The sequence below is a fragment of the Gadus macrocephalus genome, chromosome 3, assembly GCF_031168955.1.
Source record: "Gadus macrocephalus chromosome 3, ASM3116895v1".
NCBI classification, from domain to species: Eukaryota; Metazoa; Chordata; class Actinopteri; order Gadiformes; family Gadidae; genus Gadus; species Gadus macrocephalus.
Genome location: NC_082384.1, coordinates 19280314 through 19295790, shown reverse-complemented (window position 1 = coordinate 19295790; position 15477 = coordinate 19280314). Strand labels below are relative to the sequence as shown.

The window sequence follows — 15477 nt, the reverse complement described above, 5'->3', positions numbered from 1 at the left end:
TGTGCTTTCAATTGAGTCAAGGCGGTTCTTTTCCTTCCTAAATGTACTGCAGGCGTTGTGGTTCACAATGTTACCCTCAGTTGACTTATTTGGTTTTGATAACACTAAGAGAGAGACGCATTTATATATTTTTGTATTACAGACACATACATACATACATACATACATACATACAGAGAGGGGGCGAGAGTGAGAGATAGGCCTACATACATACACAACATTTATTTATATATAAATATATATATATAGAAAATATAAATAAACAAATGTATTATATTTATGTTATATATATATATATATATAGTACATATATATATAGTATATATATATACACCCACCTACACATATTTATATATACATATACAAACACATGTCATACATAGGCATATAATATATATATGTTTTTTTACACTAGCTTGAGACCTTTTCAACTGGGTGGAAAGGTATATGCTACCCTCTGTTGGTTGCTCTATAGAACTGCATCCTATTCCGTACTGTAACGCTTATGAATCCAAGGCCATAAACTAAATACTCCAATGTGAGTAAACACTAGATGCATTAGTTTCATTGCACTGGTGATTCATCCAACGTAGTTTAAATATTCACTTAGACTCTTGAAAACGTATATTAAATCATGTTGACTCATTGAAAGAATGTACTACATTTGACTTTAGTTATAGTCCTACATACAATACAGTCAATATTTGTACGGAAGTCATAAAGATTATCGGTGGAAATTGTATCATACATTCATTAATACATCAAAACATATTTATAGAAATGTTTTTATTTTTCAATAAATTCAATAAAGACAATACTAGCACAGCAAAAAAAAAAACGCAGAGACCAATTATAGAATCACATCACTTTAATGGTTAAGCAATAGAACCCATTTCGAACCAGCTTTAGCGTACGACTTTGATCACATGACAGAGAAACAAACACGTTTCCTAAGTGTGTTCCATGGGCTTTACTTCTGAAGACGTAAAGGCATGATCATGAATGTGGTATTCTTATCTGTGCAATGATGAATAATAAGGAATACTGATCTTTTACCAAAAATATTTCCTTTTTTTTTTTAATGTACCACAAGCGCGTGTTTCGACCTCCACGGTCCAATGTGGACCAAATCAAGCAATAATCATCACGTTCTCCCACAATGAAGCAGTTAGTGTAAACTGTACCTATTCACGATTTCATAATCAATTCTGTTCCTAAAATATGTTGAACATTAGTACTCAAGTCTTTGAAAAAGAAAACTCCAAAACGTCACCTTAAAAACACTAACATGGAACTGAATATTCAGTAAAGAAAACGGATTATTATTATTTTTTAACAAAAAAACGGACTGCATTCGAAACAAAGACCTTAAAGCCACTGGTTGCTGAATCCTGTTATCAATATTAACAAAACCAAACACATACACATCTAACGTGGACAACGTGTAAAATGGTCTTACCTAATTATGGCTTGTTATATTATCAAGCGCTCCCCAAATTAATCAAGAGAGATCGACAAAATGCTGTTTAGCAAGACGTTTTTCAACGCTCCAAGTGTGACCAAAGTGAATACCGGTCGGGGCTGGGGCAGAGCGGAAGAGTTGGCACAGGGTCGACGTCGAGTCAAAACCTCCTTCGCCCACTTGGCGTGATGTGGCGTTTTCTATACCGTTCGGAATACAGACGTTGCAACAAGCAATGGACGCCGGATGGGTAGGCGTGTGTAGTGTTCAATAGATTGGCAGGGAACTCAGCTAATATCCAGGGCAGTGGAACCCAAGCACGCGGCAGTCACTGAGCCAGGAAGCCCTCAGCAGTGAGCGTACACACAGACACGCGCGCAAACGCACGCACGCACGCACGCATTACGCACACGCACTCACTCAATCGCCCACACGTTACCGACAGCCAACTGAGCAGAGCCAGAGCGACAAAAATACAAATATAAAACACTAGCAAAAAAAGACGGCCACATGGGGTGGGCTGTGTGTCCGAACGTGGAGCTCACCCCAGCTTCACTTCTTGGTGCTGTTGCTTCGCCAGAGGAACATCTTGGCAATGGGGGACTTCTTCTTGGTCTTGTCTTTCTTAATGTCTAAGAGAGGGGGGCGGGGGGGGGGGGGAGGGGGAGAAGGGACAAAGTTACCACCAAGGAGAATAAAAACCCCATTGAACCGAGTGTGGTGAGATAAGACGTATTTTACGATGATACGTATTCCAAGTGGGGCAACGACATGGGAAACTTTGTTTAAACTTCATGAATACATTGAAACCACAACGTTTTTAGTCTTTTAGCCTGTTGACACAGTTCACGCGGCGCAACATTAACAACCCTTTTGCTGAAGTTCAATAAATCACCTCAATTTCAGCTCTGCATTGCGAGTCATGAATTGCAAATGAAGGCGACTCTGGCTCTGTTCTATCAGAGAGGTCAAATTAGCCAGACACATTATCCCATCCGGCTAATAGGAATGCCACTAACACACACACACACACACACACACACACACACACACACACACAGGGAGGGAGTGAGGTGCAGGGACGTTTTTTTGTTTGATGCTTTTCCCATTAGTAGCCGCTATATTAAAATGAGATGGAAACGCCATGGCGCCCACCCACCGACCAAGCACGCACACGCACACGCACACGCGCACCACAGACACGCACACACACACACACACACGCACGCACGCACGCACGCACGCACATGCACGCACACACACAGACGGCCACAGAATTCCATCTCCTTTCAATTAGAGAGCCTCCCTTTTAGGTCAGACAATGTCGGAATATTCTGAAATTTGCTGTACATCTGCTTCCACACACGTCAGCTAGATTTTACCGAACCAATAGCAGGGCCCCGGTGAACGAATGCACATCCCCACACTCTGTGATCAGTTGTCGTTTGCTCATGGCTGTGAATCATAAGGCAGTGAGTTTGTATATAGCGGACCGTTGCGAGGCCTTCAAAACCATTTCAAATATGTTTGTAAATGACAAATATGTCATTAAAGGACTGTTAGCTTATAAACTCGGCCATCGCCCATGACACCACATGCATTATCAGGCGGGTGGGTCGTCCGGACCCTGCTGTTTGGGAAACACTGGTGGGGGAATTGAAGGGACTCACCCAAGTTCATCATCATCTGCTCCAGCTGCACGTCCTCGTCTTCCTCCCTGAGGGGTACAAAGAAGACGTCAAGGTGACACCTCCAACATGCTGGCTGGGGACACAAGCAGCAGGGACTCGACTGATGGAAGCACAAGGGAGCCTTTCAGTACAATCAGACTGCCGGACAGTTTGGGCCCATGGAGCCTTGGTAAAAAGCGAATCCCCGCCCGCGCCTAATGTAGTGCTGTGGAGTGGCCCGGTTCTCAGGATGGCTAACTGAGGGTTCTGTTAACGAAGCATGCCTCTGCAGAGAAATTCTAGTCCAAACTCGAAGCCCCCCTCTTTACGCTCGCATTTGGCTCCTAGGAGTGCCCCTCCGCTCTCGTTAGGGCTGAATCAACCTGTGAGCCAGCACAGGCCTAACCCTGCTGCATATAGGTTCTAGATTAGAGGCTTACGCGTCTTACATGTTTCTCGTCCACCCTGCCCCATCTAACCCTGATTCTGTCGCTGGTTTGGTGTGTTGCTGTGATTGTTTCTGGACGCCTGGACATCCCTGAAGGCTATCAGCCTGTTCATTGGTCAGCAGCACCCAATCACCATAGGCCATACTTTTTCATTTTTCTAATAACCATCCCTTAAAGGAGGGATCCCCCCCTTCTGCATCCTTGACAAGATTTCTTCCTGATTAATTAAGGGAGATGTATCTTGCCCTTTGCTGGGCAGGGGTGAGGGAGTTTGATAAATATGTGGCCTGTCAAGCCATTGGAGAATGTATCTGCCTTTCAGGTGCAGGGAGCCAGTAGGCGGGGCTGAGAGGGTCGTCAGCTGATGCAGTGCACCTGCACAGGTGTGGCCTGCGGGCTACCCAAGGTGTACCACATCCCCCTGATCTCTTATGGTTCGGTCCTTTAGGACTTGGTTGGTATAACATCCCCATGGCACACTTTTCATTCATCCTTACGCTACACTCAACATTGATTATTCTGATATTGTATTATAATCTTCAGTCTTTTCTCAAGTATATATCAAACGGGGCATTCCCATATTCCTGTATATGGCTGAGGGTAGGGATCTGGAATCGCATCATTGGCGAACACAGACTCTGCCAGCATTAGTCAAATGTAAAAATATATGTTTCAAATCAACACCATGTATACTGGCCACTGTAAAAATGCTTATTCAAATGCCCTTCTATGAGCCTCATTCACACACACGCGATAAAGTTGATAGAATATCGCCTTAAGGAAACAGTAAACAAGCGGAACTCGATGTAACATAGGCTGCAGATTCCCAGATTCCTGGCAAAACCGCGTGTCTTGAGCCCGCTCACACTACGTGAAAATCAGAGCCGACCCAAGCCCCGATTGGGACTCTTTATCGGTAGGTTTGTTGCCTAGGGGGTAAGGGCTTTCAGCAACATGAATCTGGATCACTGTAAAGGCTTAGTTCTGGTTCCACGACGACGCAACGCAAGGGGGTTTACCATTCCGTCCTTGTGTCCACGGCAAGGGCCTCCCAAACGCAGCAGCAAGGGCTGTGATTGGTCCTTTAACTAAAACCCGACATTGAGTTGCGTGGAACCATAACTGAGCCTTGAGTCGCTTTGGATTAAAGGCCTCTGCTAGATGACTGAATAAGAGACCGGTCTATCTGTGCACCCACCTGAGTCGGTCCTCATCCAGGCTGTCCACGATGGCGCTCCTGTCGTTGACTATCTCCACCAGTTTAACCATGAGCTCCTGCTCTCTCTGCCGCTCCCACGACGTCTTTGCGCTGTCTGCACACGGACAAATACCCGAGCATGTGTTAGCTTAATCTATGCGCAGGTTGTTCTATTGTTTACGCGCGCGCGCACACACACACACACACACACACACACACACACACACACACACACACACACACACACACACACACACACACACACACACACACACACACACACACACACACACACACACACACACACACACACACACACACACACACACACACACACACACACACACACACACACACACAGACAGACAGACAGACAGACAGACAGACAGACAGACAGACAGACAGACAGACAGACAGACAGACAGACAGACAGACAGACAGACAGACAGACAGACAGACAGACAGACAGACAGACAGACAGACAGACAGACAGACAGACAGACAGACAGACAGACAGACAGACAGACAGACAGACAGACAGACAGACAGACAGACAGACAGACAGCTTGACAGCTTGACAGCTTGACCTGGTTTAGCCATAAGACTTCTGAGCTCCTGTTCGACACTAGGCTGCTGTTCTTCCAGGTCCTGTGTTTTTGCTCTACACAAAACACACACACAAAAAAAATTACATTATTTTGGGGAAATGCAAGTTTGGGAAATAGGAAAATTCACTTCCTTCTCCCACAGAATACTGGGTAATAGATCTTCAGTCTTAAACCTATTATCTGACTTGTGGAGCTCAGGTCCAGTGCAACCAGCACTGGTTTGAGCGCTAGTGTGTGCATGATTATTTTTATTTTTTTTCAGGACTCACATGTAGACCAGCTCTGACTCTCGGCGCATGGCCACCTGCTTCTCCCTGATGAGGCTGAACCAGTCAACCATCACTTCATCCATGGCAGCGTCCTCTACTCCCTCTGAAACGGAACCACAACCCGGTTACTCACACCCCTGGCCTGCCCGTCTTTATGGGGACCACAGAAGTGCGAGTGTGTGTGCGTGCGTGTGTGTGAAGTTGACCTTACCCTCCTCACTGCGGCGCAGTTTCTTCTCCAGCTCCACTCCTCGTTTCTCCAGCGCATTGAGGCCGTCTTCGATCTCCTGCAGCTCCTCCATGATCTTCTCCTTGGGGATGTAGTCGGGCTTCTTCTGATCACAAACACAGTCACAGCAAATTTAGACATTGATGTTTATTTTTTGCACGTTTCATGAAGATCCAGTGCGAACATGACGTCGCTGACAAATCGCAGGAGACCCCTCGGCCTTGAGCAAACACACGCATATTCATTTTTTATGCATTGATTTCCCGTCCTTTTCAAACAATAGTTTATTGAGTCCTAGCCTGCCTCTACCCCAATGTGTCATGGAAGACTTCTCACCTTTGTGGGCAGTGGTTCTGGCCTGGTACCGTTGTCACTTGGAGCTCTGCTTCCATTCTTAAACCCTGGGAGAAGGTCAGACCAAAACACGAGTGAGAAGAGGCAAAGGAAGTGGGTTGTGGGAGGCGTTGGGGATGTGCCTGGGGAACAGAGACCGGCAGGACTCGGGGCTCACCGCTAGTGGCTGGATTAGGACCGGCCTTGGAGGACACTGAAGCAGGAGACTTTCCTTCAGGGGAGGGCTTGTTAGGATCCGAGATTCTTGGTGGAAGGTGCAGAGAGAAATGGGGGGTGAGACAAAAATGCAGTAGGGAACGATTATAAATAGAAAAGGAAATAGTAACACACATGGAATTGTGAACTAAAGATTGCGCTTTGTTGGAGGAATTAAATCTGCTGCACACTCCCTTTACCCGTCAAAGAAATGTTTTGATGCAAACCAGCTGCTGTGTATTTTCCCGGTCTAACCAGTAGGATACAATAACTAAGAACATCCCAGGCTCATCGAGGGACACAACACCCTCATTGTTCTTTTTGGACACTTCAGGAGAGTGAACAGTTCACACTGCTGCTGGATTTAGACACAAAACAAAATCCTCCCGACAACAACCCAAAAAACTAATCTTGCGTATGAATCACAATGTCCTCATGAACTCAGCCTCGACGGCTCCGGCTCCTCCTCCCCCCTCGTCCTCCTCCTCATCGTATCTCCATGACACTTTTTTTTTTTTTCATGCAGAGAAGAAAAAAAGCCAGAGAGAAGGGGGTCACGTCGGTGGAGGGGCGAGCAGTGGCCATATGCCGCGCCGCGGAGCGCTTTACCCACGGTGCACCGCGGCCGAGGGGTTGACAAGGCGGCCGTAGGGGAGGGCTCGAACCCGGACGACAGATCGTGGCGGGGACATGTGGAGGATCAGCGGGCCGCGGCCCTGCTGGGCGGGCTCATGTCTGGCGAGGGGGGGGGGGGGGGGGGGGGGGGGGGCGGGGCGGGGGGCCGCGGAAAATAATCACAACAAAAAAAAGAAAAGGAAGGCGACACAGACACGTCCACGTGATGGATGATTAGGCTGTCAGCTCACACTGTTGAGCAGGCCCACCCCCCCCCCTTCCTCCCTTCCTCCCCTACCCTGCTAGAGAGACAAATGAGGCCGGGCTGTCTTACTTGGTATCCTTGGCGACTTGTTTGAGTTTAGACCTCCACTGGGCGGGGCCTTCGCTGCTCTCTGGTCCTGCTGGGGGAGGGGGGGTGGATCGACAGCATTATGGTCACACATCCTCTGAATAGAGTCTCTGGACATTGTAGTTATTGTATATTGTATAGTTAGTTAATAATTATGTAGAATCGTTATGTATATTGGCAAATCATGCACATTAACCAAATGACAGAATGTCACTTTGATAGCAACCAGCTGCTTGGGTTCGGAGATAGGAGTAATAAGAAGTCAAAGATTAGTAAAATAATGTGAAGTGTATTCATAGTCCCTTTAACACAGGATGTCTGATTGTGGTTTACAACAGTAAAAGAGGACAGGATGCAACATGGTTCAGTGTCAGATAATCTGCCACTTTGTCTTTTGGTGCCAGAGAATACTGAAGCACCGTGCACCAAAGAGGACACACCACTCTTCCATCGACAGAACGATGTCAGAGTGCCTGTTGTCGTCAGGCGCTAGCTACCTTGATTGCCCGGGGAGGAGGCGGCGGTCGCGGGCCCCACGGGGGCCCTCTGTGGGGAGGGGTCGGCCTGCCATGGCCTGCTGCTGGCAGAGCTGGCTCTGTCCGGTGAGCGGTCCACGATTGGAGTCTGCAGGTCAGCCAGGATGGAGCTGCTCACCTTCAGCTTGACCCTCCCTCTGCTGGGCAACGGATCCTTTTTGGGTGTCTCCACCTCAGAGACCCTGATTGGAGATGTGGCGCATTACCTTCCATCACCAGAAAAGGGCAGCTCAAACACAAATGACGGGTCGGCCACTTTAATATGCTAGGTAGAGGACTAAACTAGGGATCAACATAGGTGTAGCCACAAAACATGTGGTAGGTAGCCAGTGGTTTCATCTATTTGTGTCAAAGCAACAGCAATTGTCAATGTAAACACCCTTATTTGGTTTAGTTTACTAGCAGTGCCCTGTTACATACAAGTAACAGACCCATAATTAGTCTGACGAGAGACACCTGTGTCTGTTCTACAGCGATGCCTCTGTGAAAAGGGGAGTTCTAGTTAGGATAATATGGAGATGTTAAGGTTTCATATTAGACTAGATCTAGACTCAATTTGACCTGTACCAGTGTGTACCTGCATGTATGCACACAAACACACGCACACACACGTTTTAGAAGTCAATATCTTAAAAGGATGAAATTATTTATCGTCGTCTCCAGTCGCATCTATTTTAACGTAAATCAAAACTCCATAAATATATAAGATATATGCCGGTGTGAAATCTAGCCGTCTCGAGTGTGCATGTGCATGCGTGTCCATCACTCACCGTTCTGTGTTCAAGGTTGGCTTGGTGTCCTTATTGTTGCTTTCCTTTGCCAGCTTCCTGGAGATAAGAGCTGCTGCTTGGTTCTTGTTGCCGTCAGGGTTCCCCCCACCGACACCCCAACCCTTAGCGGCTCTACCCAGGCCTGGCTCTGCCCGCACATCACTTCCCTGATTGCTGACCGCCAACCATTTGTTCCCAGGGGACTCCTTGGTGGCTGCCTTAATGTCACTGCCTGCCGTAATCGCCCCTTCAGGTTCCTTCTGCAAGAACCTGTCCTTGGCCTGCTGGGTTCTCTGTGCCGACAGGGAGGACCGGGGAGCTGCAGTAGGCCTGCTGGGGTTGGGCGTCGTCTCCATGGGGAGATGGTTGATGGTGATCCTGACAGGGGTGGAGTCGATGGAAGTGTTGGTGGTCAGGGCGGGGGTGGTACTGATGTTGCTCTTGAGGGGGGTGGTGGTGCTAATGGTTGGGGTGGGGCTGATAGTTTTACTGATAGAAGTGTTATAGGTGGTGGTGTTGCCAAGTTTTTGAACACCGGGCTTGTTGGCTCCAGTAGTGGATTTGGTGATAAGTGCTGGCCCAGAGGTAGACGGTGGGGCTGCACTGACTGGCTTTTTTGTTATCCAGGAGGGGGCGGGACTTGGAGAGCTGGGCCGTTGTGTCTTATTGGCTAACGCAGAGGGGGATGGACTTGGAGAGCTGGACCGTTGTGTCTTATTGGCTAACGCAGAGGGGGATGGACTTGGAGAGCTGGACCGTTGTGTCTTATTGGCTAACGCAGAGGGGGATGGACTTGGAGAGCTGGACCGTTGTATCTTATTGGCTAACGCAGAGGGGGATGGACTTGGAGAGCTAGACCATTGTGTCTTATTGGCTAACGCAGAGGGGGATGGACTTGGAGAGCTGGACCGTTGTGTCTTATTGGCTAACGCAGAGGGGGATGGACTTGGAGAGCTGGACCGTTGTGTCTTATTGGCTAACGCAGAGGGGGATGGACTTGGAGAGCTGGACCGTTGTGTCTTATTGGCTAACGCAGAGGGGGATGGACTTGGAGAGCTGGATGGTTGCACCTTACTGGGGCTCTTGAAGGGGGATGGACTTGGAGAGCTGGATGGTTGCGTCTTATTGTTTAACTGGGAGGAGACCAGACCTGGAGAGCTTGAAGGTGGTTTCTTTGTAGTTAGCCAGGAGGAATCAGAGCTGAAGGGAGCTGACGTGGATTCACCGGGTTCAGGGGTCTCAGAACGAGATTTATGATTGGATGAAGAGCCTTGCTGTAGCAAGTCACGAAGTGGGGCGTTTGCTTTTAAAGTAGACCTGTGAGAAGATTGAACTCTTAGTTGAACCAAACAATGTTAGATGCAACAAAGAACGGGGAAACACACAAAATAAGTTGTTGCGTTCTTCACCAAGCAAAGGGAATTGCAAGGAATAGCAGTTCCCTTTGCTCGGTGATAAACACGACAATATATTTTTTTGTTCAAACGACTGAATCGTAGGGAAGGGTCCTTACTTTGCACAGCTCCTATGATAGAGCTTCCCATCCACCATATGACGCTGGACCAGGTGAACGAGCTTGTTGCAGGACACACACTTATTACTCTGGGTCCCTGTTTGACGGAGCGATGGTTTCTCATGTGCCGCCTCCTTCTGACCCAGGCAGAAAAGAGACACAGAGAGAAGACGGATCCAGTCATCAAACAGAGGCGCTTATGAACATTACTCAAATTGACGTTTGAATACTATTCAAACGTTGGTATTGCTAGACCTGATTGTTGTAATTGCTAGACGTTATTGCTAGGCTGAATCGAGGGGTTTGGAGAATCTATTGACAAACCCTTTTTGATCCATTGAAGGTCCTTTAAATTGGAGGTGTATAGTCTTTGACATTTGAGGGACTTACCTGGGCTGCTGGGGACGGCCTCGCCGGCGAGGAGCCCCGGATGGTGATGGAGGAGGAGGGCGGCGGACCGTTCTTCACCTCAGGTTTGGAAGCGGGGAACGACTTAGCAACCACAGGCAGGTTCTTCTTCCCAGAGGGTTCGTTCTCCGAGATCTCCGCTGGTCGCTTGATACCAGCCAAACCACCAACTGAATGCACACACACGTGAATGCAGGCATTCGTTTCTACTCAGAGACCCTCAATATGTCTATATGTGTACAATGCATTTGTACCCATAGACACAGTATACAGTATAGAAAGAGAATGGGGTCAAGAGAGAGGGAGACTCACTCGGGGATCGTCCGTGAAAGTAGTTGTAGTACTGGGAGACGTAGGTGAGAATACTGAGGCGGTCGGGAACCTTGAGGGCCACCATGTCTTCTGCGTCCAGCAAGGCTGGGATACCCAACTCCTCCTCTGCAACTCTGAACGCCTGGAGGAGAAGTGAATGGTGTTAAATGACAGTAATTATGGACCACAACGTGGCTCTATTGGGAGTGTTTACAACCACTCCCCCTGCTCTACTGGTCCATCAGGCAGTGGGCTAAAGGGTTAATGGTAAACCCATCGTTAGCATTGGTTTCATGTGACCTTGGTTCACATTGAACCAATGATAGGTAATGGTTTCTATTCATATTAATTTCATATTATGAAAAAAAAATATTTCTTAGAATATAGTAGTAACCTAGAAATGGTAGTAGTACTATTTGAGTGAGAAATGTATTAGTTTTGGTATTACTAATTAGACCTTACCAGTTGATTGTTTTCAAAGACATCATTCTTCTTCAGGGAATCAAAATCTCTGCAAGATAAACACAGAAAATAGGAATATAAAAACACTGATATGCATAAGTGATTGGTCCATACAGTTCCCTGAGCTGTTTTCACTTCAATGATTGCTAATTTCTCACTGTGATCTTCATATTTTTGCCAAACAGTAGTGAATTCAATCATATTTAGTTGAGACAAAAAATATTTAATCTTTGCAATATGTTTATTTTTGAGTTTGAGTTAATCAATACGATAAAACAAAAGAATGGCAACAGCAAACATGAAATGTGTCCTTAGGTTTATCACAAAGGACAGATACAGCCTACAACATAAATGTTACCATTTTAGGAATAGGTATTAATTGCAAATCACCATTATGATAAAAAAAGCATGGCAATATAAAACATGAAATAAGCTCCAACAATATGATATAAACATGATGCATCCGTGTCCGTCTCATCCTGATGAGTAAGAGCAAAGCTGGATGAAGTCTTGAAAACATTGACTCCACAACTAATATCTGTCTTCTCATTTCTGTTGATGTTTTCTTCGATGTCAACACTAGATGGAGAGACACAAAAGAAAGAGAAAAATGTTAATGGTAGCTTAAATTGGCAGATAGTTATTATATAGTTATATATGTAATATATAGTTATCAATTGTGTGTGTACTATATGCCATTAATCAATTGAGAGAGATACACAACACCTACAGTTCTGTTAGCTAGCAAAATATTGTAAGCTGGCTAGATATGAAGACGACTGACTTCATTACATAAAAAAAAGAAAAAAGTAATGAATGTTCAATAAACGAATCCATTTGATAACAAATGTATGTCAAAAATGTCAAAAGTAAATGAGAAACTCACCTGTCAGGGTTAGTTATTCTCTTGGTGAGTCACAACACTGTTGACCTTCGGAAGTGCACTCAACAGTAAACATCCACCAGACCATAAACATGACTGTAGAAAATAAAAATAAATAAAGAAACCCCTTAAAAGTACCAGAGAAACCGGAGTCATTTTGAAACTCGGGAAACCGAATCTGAAACCAACAGGACATTGATAAAAAAAAAAAAGTGGAGGAGGATCGCCTGGATGGAATAACGATGGGAGCATCCCGATTGCAAAGATAAGGAAAAGGAACAACTGCGCAGGATACAAAAAAAGCTAGCTAAAAGTGAAGAATGTAATATTGTCTTCCTTAACACCAAGCTCGAGTAATGCTAACGTTGGTCGTTATTTCCTAATAGATATGTCGCTTTTACTTTTAGACCAACCTACAACACGAACTTCGAAGCAACTTTCTGTCACAATGACACTACACTTTGCATGTTTTAGACTGTCAAAAACAATAGTATTTAGTAGCAGTGGTAGTTAAATAAATCAAATAAATAAAATAAACCCTGGCGATGGCCCAAGTGAGGCCATACAAACCAGTTAGATATATACAATGTACATCATATATTTAAACGAACATAAGTATTGGCTATGACGTTTACATCAACGCCGTTTTGTGGGAAAGTGAAGGAACAAAACAGTGGGGGATTACTCGGTTGAGGACTTAGAAAAGTTTGAATCGACGGGTCCTCGCTTGGTACTCACATGAGATCTGGTCTGTGTTTGTGTATCATGGCGCAGAACGCCAGTCCGTCCCTGAACGACGTGGTCATGTTAGTGATGGACACATCCCGGTATCCGTTACATTGGATCTTGCACCACTGCTGGAGACCTTTAACAGCCGACATCCCGAACTAAAACTATACTCGTGTGAGCTCAGTGGGAACCATGTAGCCATGCCCTCACCATGGACAGTATGAAGGAGGTTCCCGCGGCAGAACTGAAAGGGTTCCCGGCGTCCCGATAAGTCAACTGCGTCCGGAAACCAGAAAGATTGGTGTGACAAATGAACATGGGGACGTCACCTGAAAAGGTTCGCGATGACGTCGTAGCATATGGGAGGAGTTCGGGAAGTACCGATACAATTCCATGTGGATTTTGTTGACTCTTCACTTGTTATTTATTTATCTGTAGTCTTCTTTGTTTGTGTGTGTGTGTGTGTGTGTGTGTGTGTGTGTGTGTGTGTGTGTGTGTGTGTGTGTGTGTGTGTGTGTGTGTGTGTGTGTCTGTCTGTCTTTGTGTGCGAATTTTTTTTTACAGAACCTGAACGCAAATGTTTTTTGTGTTTGTTTGAGAGAGAGAGAGAGAGAGAGAGAGAGAGAGAGAGAGAGAGAGAGAGAGAGAGAGAGAGAGAGAGAGAGAGAGAGAGAGAGAGAGAGAGAGAGAGAGAGAGAGAGAGAGAGAGAGAGAGAGAGAGAGAGAGAGCGAGAGAGAGAGAGAGAGAGAGAGAGAGGGGGGGGGGGGGGGCGTGTAGCGGTGTGTTAAGGGAAACTGGATCACGTAGTTAAGGTGTGTCTGTGGTCCCAAAGGTAGCCAGCATAACCTGCTCTGTCCTGTCAAGAGAATTGAGGGATGATTCCATATGCCTGGAGCTGACGACCCAAATATGGCTCTTACCATATATGTAGGGACTCAAGGCATTTAATTCATAACACTAAATGTCAAGTGCAGTGCTTATAAAAAATAGAAGCAATTCTACGTCCATAAGCCTAGTTGCTATCACAATGCCTCATTAGGAGTTCAATTGAAATGTATCGTGTTGTGCAAGCCTTTGCACAACTTGTGATACTAAAGTGCTGACTTGACTACTTAATTCTTGAGATGAACGTACAACATTCTAAGCAATGTGTTTGTGTTTAATTTTTAGGCAGAGGAATGCTTTTTTTCAACAGAATCTCTTCCCCCCCTCTCTCTCTCTCTCTCTCTTTTTCAACAGAATCGCCTCTCTCCCTCTCCCTCTCCCTCTCTCTCTCTCTCTCTCTCTCTCTCTCTCCCTCTCCTCTCTCTCTCTCTCTCTCTCTCTCTCTCTCTCTCTCTCTCTCTCTCTCTCTCTCTCTCTCTCTCCCTCTCATACACACACACACACACACACACACACACACACACACACACACACACACACACACACACACACACACACACACACTTAAGCCTTTCTAAATCCAGACAGGAAATGCTCCAGTCAGCAGGGCAGAATGCATCTGACAGAACCCTGCTGCTGTCCTCTATGCCGTCCAGCGTAGTCGGTCGTTAAATGATACATACGTCCCCCTGAGTCCTGCATCTGGAAACAGTTAGCCTGTGAACATTTGGTCCAAGCCAATGAAAACATGTCCACTGTGAGCTCAGATTATCAGTAGTGTGAAAAGCTCTGGCTCAAAGCTCTGGCTCAAAGCTCTGGCTCCAGGTCGGCCCTCTCGGGAAACCAGGTCCAACATTTTTTTACTTTCACTTTGGAAAGTTTCAAAGACCAGGGCGATTGTGAAATACACGTGTTTAGAAAACCATTTGAAGAACACAACTAAACAAGTTGAGACACAATTTGTAACTGCAAGGCTCAGCCAAACCCTTGCTTATCATTGTTATCATGCAGAACCAAACCCTCTGCCATCCCCGCACTGCTGGGGGCAGGGCAGGTAAGCAGAAGAGTTAAGCAGACATAAAGTCATTTTTTAAATATTCAATTTAGTTATTGTCAGTTTTTTCCTTTCTACATTGAGTCTTCTTTCTGGTATGACAATTTGATCCAGTGAAGTTTGTCACCTCAAGACTATTGTCAGGGGTGGTACCTCAAAGGTGGAATGAGTTTCCTGTAGTATATGAATCTGTAATCAGATAGATCCCTTCCCATCTAAAAACCAATCTCCTTGGAGATGAACTGACTTGTGTGCTTCTTTGCTATAGCACTCGTGTTAAAACCTTACGACTTACCTTGACTGATATGCATTACCAGTAATGTGTACAAAACCCAAACCTGATAGAGCTACTCTATCAATTCATCCATGGTTTTAGGAACTTGGTCATTGATGTAGTTATTGTAGTTTCTCGAATATTGGTTGGATGTTGTCGTTGTTCCAAGCCTGACCTGTAAATTACTTAGAAGAAAGTTATACATTTCAATACATATCATCTATATTGAGGAAATCTGCATGCAGTTTA

General features: G+C 45.8%; 1 protein-coding gene and 1 long non-coding RNA gene across 6 annotated transcripts; both read right to left on the bottom strand.

Annotated features, from left to right (window-relative positions):
• Positions 1-850: 850 nt before the first annotated feature.
• On the bottom strand, positions 851-13491 carry LOC132453475 (MICAL-like protein 2). 5 transcript variants are annotated; one of them, XM_060046338.1, is made up of 16 exons: positions 13024-13491; positions 11403-11451; positions 10941-11082; positions 10611-10798; positions 10221-10357; positions 8708-10024; positions 7899-8119; positions 7384-7453; positions 6397-6482; positions 6222-6286; positions 5868-5991; positions 5657-5759; positions 5367-5440; positions 4780-4894; positions 3133-3253; positions 851-2094 (listed from the first exon to the last, which is right to left on the bottom strand). In XM_060046338.1, exons 1-15 carry the CDS (start codon positions 13164-13166, stop codon positions 3145-3147), a joined length of 2943 nt encoding a protein of 980 aa, XP_059902321.1. In that variant the 5' UTR covers positions 13167-13491; the 3' UTR covers positions 851-2094; positions 3133-3144. The 5 variants fall into 5 exon arrangements, with proteins under 5 accessions (XP_059902321.1, XP_059902320.1, XP_059902318.1 ...); XM_060046337.1 differs by having other exon boundaries at positions 3133-3179; positions 5868-5988; positions 13024-13487; XM_060046335.1 differs by having other exon boundaries at positions 3133-3179; positions 10221-10354; positions 13024-13487.
• Positions 11605-13017, bottom strand: LOC132453535 (uncharacterized). Its single transcript, XR_009524730.1, has 2 exons — positions 12289-13017; positions 11605-11981 (listed from the first exon to the last, which is right to left on the bottom strand). It is a non-coding gene; the product is annotated as an uncharacterized LOC132453535 (long non-coding RNA).
• Positions 13492-15477: the final 1986 nt, after the last annotated feature.